The 3357-nt window shown below is 34.5% G+C and overlaps 1 protein-coding gene across 1 annotated transcript in view; it reads left to right on the forward strand.

The window, feature by feature from the left end:
• The window catches only part of LOC128241223 (uncharacterized), a 10353-nt gene extending 8128 nt beyond the window's left edge, over nucleotides 1-2225 (forward strand). The window contains exons 2-5 of the mRNA XM_052958174.1: nucleotides 1-95; nucleotides 422-546; nucleotides 946-1011; nucleotides 1271-2225. The exon at nucleotides 1-95 is cut by the window's left edge and continues 203 nt beyond it. Of these exons, the coding sequence (XP_052814134.1) occupies nucleotides 1-95; nucleotides 422-546; nucleotides 946-1011; nucleotides 1271-1518 (534 nt within the window). The 3' untranslated portion in view covers nucleotides 1519-2225. The remainder of the gene's footprint in view (nucleotides 96-421; nucleotides 547-945; nucleotides 1012-1270) is intronic.
• Nucleotides 2226-3357: the final 1132 nt, after the last annotated feature.

Raw genomic sequence — 3357 nt, forward strand, 5'->3', positions numbered from 1 at the left:
GATTCCACCATTAGTTCCGCAGGAGTTGTCTCACTTGCTTCTGGACAATCACTTGACTACGAATCAGGGACAACATCATACATTTTCAAAATAATGTATTTTTTTTTTACTTTTGTATAAATGAATTTACTTATTTTAGAATATACAAATTCATCATCACATAGTTACGCATGTTACACTGCGCTTACTCTATCAATTTATATAGATATGTACACTGTTAGCTATGCATATTTATCTTTATTTACATTTATTATTTATACATGTTCCTTTTTAATTGAAATGATAGACTGTGATAGATTAGAATTATCAAAATTGATCATTAACCGTGCCCTAGGCATAACTTTCTAGTGTTATATTTATGCGTTCTAAGCAATAATGAAAATAGAAGAACATTGCTTCAACGTGATTTCCTACGTTTTAGCGCCACCTCATCTTCAGCTGCCACTGATACGGGAACGGCGACGCTGACGTTGAGCATCACTGACCGCACTCTCTGGACTCAGACATCTTATGTCGCATGTTTGTCTGGCACTTCGATGGCAGCAGGTATGATATCATGGTGTTTAGTTATTGGGGAGTTTAAGAATACAAAATTATTTGAACATAATCTTATAATCATATAGATAGAAGAAGACTTGGTCAACAGTTGAAATACTTATGCTTAGGTTAGTACACCGATTATCTAAAATTATGGGATGAATTAAATTTAAAATCTTGTTTATCATATCAACTAGCTATTTGCTGAGTGAATTATAATCAAATTGTTATCTGCTGCGCCAGGTTGTAAAAAGTAAAATTATGTGTTAAGTTTTTTGCAAGTGAATCTTGTTTCCAATTCCGGAATATACATATTAAATAAATTATTCTGGTCCGTCTGCTGATTAACACCCCCCCCACCTCTTTTACATCTCTACATGTCTCATAAAACCAATGTTAAAATTACAGGGGCAAGCATTGGCACCTATGCTTCTACGGATGCCACAAGTACCCAGACTGTTGCATTCACAGTCAGTAAGTAGAGTGTATACCAAAGCGTAGAATATGAACATTAAATTTATTACAGTACAATCTGAGATGCAATTTTTAAAGATTTTATAAACAATCTAAAGAACAAATACAGTGAAACGTTTTCTTTGTTGAAACTAATGGTTAAATTCTTTGTATTATACAATGCGTTCCATGCTGCCAAAACCATAAATAATGGTATTTCCATTTGATAGAAGAGCAATAACTTCATATAATGATTGTTTGTTTTTTTGTGCCCTTTAAGCGGGTGGTGCCGACCAGGCCAAGTTTGCGATTGATTCTTCTACTGGAGCGTTGACCGTGGCAGCTTCAAATACTCTGGAGACAACCACAAAATATGTTTACATCGTTGAATTGACCGCCACTATAACTGGCGTACTTGCTGAAGTCACAACCGTCTATGTAGCTTTGGCTTGCTCCAGCGGGGCTGGGCAGATTACTGCCCTCCTTGGCGTTCTACTAATGTCCGTGCTACCATCTCTCTTCTGCTAATCGACATATTATCTAAGCGAAGACTAAAATATGAATCTATTTATATTTGAAACTAACAATATGAGGAAGCCACATTCCTGGTAACATTTTATCTTTATCAGTATTTATTTCTTTGTTTGATGTGTTATTCTTTGTCACCACATTGTTTGATACAAGGCTTTTGTTGCCATGGACAGCGATGTCGGTTTGATATTTCTTTAATGTATGAAACCATTGTCTGGGATAGATATTAAACTTACTTGATGAACTGAACATTTGCTATTACTTAAATTACGATTACTACGATTTCTTACATGGTGGATTTTTTTGTGTGTGTTTTGTTAGATACATAAAAAAGATGGTTTTATTACAGTCAATCAATGTTGACATTATGTACAGTCTTTCTATCTGTCTCAGACTAAAGTTAAAAATCTTTGCTTGTTTTCAAGTACAATACTCTTATATACGATGATCTGTCCTTAATGAAATTCCTTCGGGTTTTGAAAACGGATTTGACATCAATCCTCTTTCTAAAGGTTTATTATCGAACACCAGACAGAGTTTTATTTTATGACACTTGTGTTGATGAACTATCAAAATAATGTTTATCTGAAGAAAAATGTTGACGCTGATATAATATCTAGTTGTTGAATCGAAATAATATATATTTAAATATTTATTGGAAACGTATTTTATTTTATGGTCTTGTTTCAGTAATAAACATTTAGATTGAGAAAAAATTGTATTGTTTTGAATAATAATGGAAAGAATGCCATTAGTATGAAGGGTTTGTTTAACGTGTTGTATATATAAATAAGAAAGATGATTATTTGTTTGACATGTTTAATGCAATCAACACATAATTCCAACACGTTTATATAAAGTTGCATCCGACTAGATGGGCATATTCTGAGATACTTATTTTATTATTACTATAAGATAAACATTGGAGACTGATAAAGATCGTCAAGATAATATCAATGGCACACTTTCGTTTGTAAACAATAGACTTAGGCTTAGAACGGTAATGGACATAAAGGTAATCCTTCATCCAAGCTTGGATATTCATTAGAGGTGGGATTGCTCCTTTAAGACTGCTTACTATTGTAACCGAAACCACAAAGGTACATACATTCGTCACCATGGCCTAGTGGTTAAGGCGTCCGCCTACGGAGCGGGAGGTCGAAGGTTCAAGTCTCACACGGGGCTTGTTCTGACATGGCCGGTTGCCGACCCAGCAGCTAGTTAAATCGAGGGGTACCGATTGCCTTCCTGCAAGGCGCCTGGCATTTGGGATAAGGGATCGGGGTAAAGATATTCACAAATGTAGGTGTCTCATAAGCCAAACGGGCTGGCCCTTAAATGAGAGGGGTGACACTATAATTAACAAACACTTTACTTTTTACTTTACCTTTTCTTTGCCTGTTTGTTGAGTCGCAATGAAAAAACGAACCATGACGTACTTCACGTATTAACATTAGACAACATCATAACAGGTTTTGGTCCATTGTAAATATAAAATACAACTGACGAAATCGTAGACATGATTTGCTTTTAATTAGTATATGGAACGTCACAATCTTACCTTAATTTCTTGTCTTATATTGTTGATGAATGTGTGATTCGAATGGACTGTTTGTCCAAACTTTATCGTACTAGTATCATTCAAACATGTAACTTGACTTTAAACCTTTTCGACACTTGTTTGACTTGAATTACCCGGATTTCTTGATAACATATGACTGTATCTATGAACAGACCAGAAGTTGAAACGAAAAGAGGGATAGACATAAACACAAGTTATTGAATATGCTGTCATATTTTTTCATTTCATATAAAAGATAATTCTTTGATATTCAT

Source organism: Mya arenaria, chromosome 7 (genome assembly GCF_026914265.1).
Source record: "Mya arenaria isolate MELC-2E11 chromosome 7, ASM2691426v1".
NCBI lineage: Eukaryota > Metazoa > Mollusca > Bivalvia > Myida > Myidae > Mya > Mya arenaria.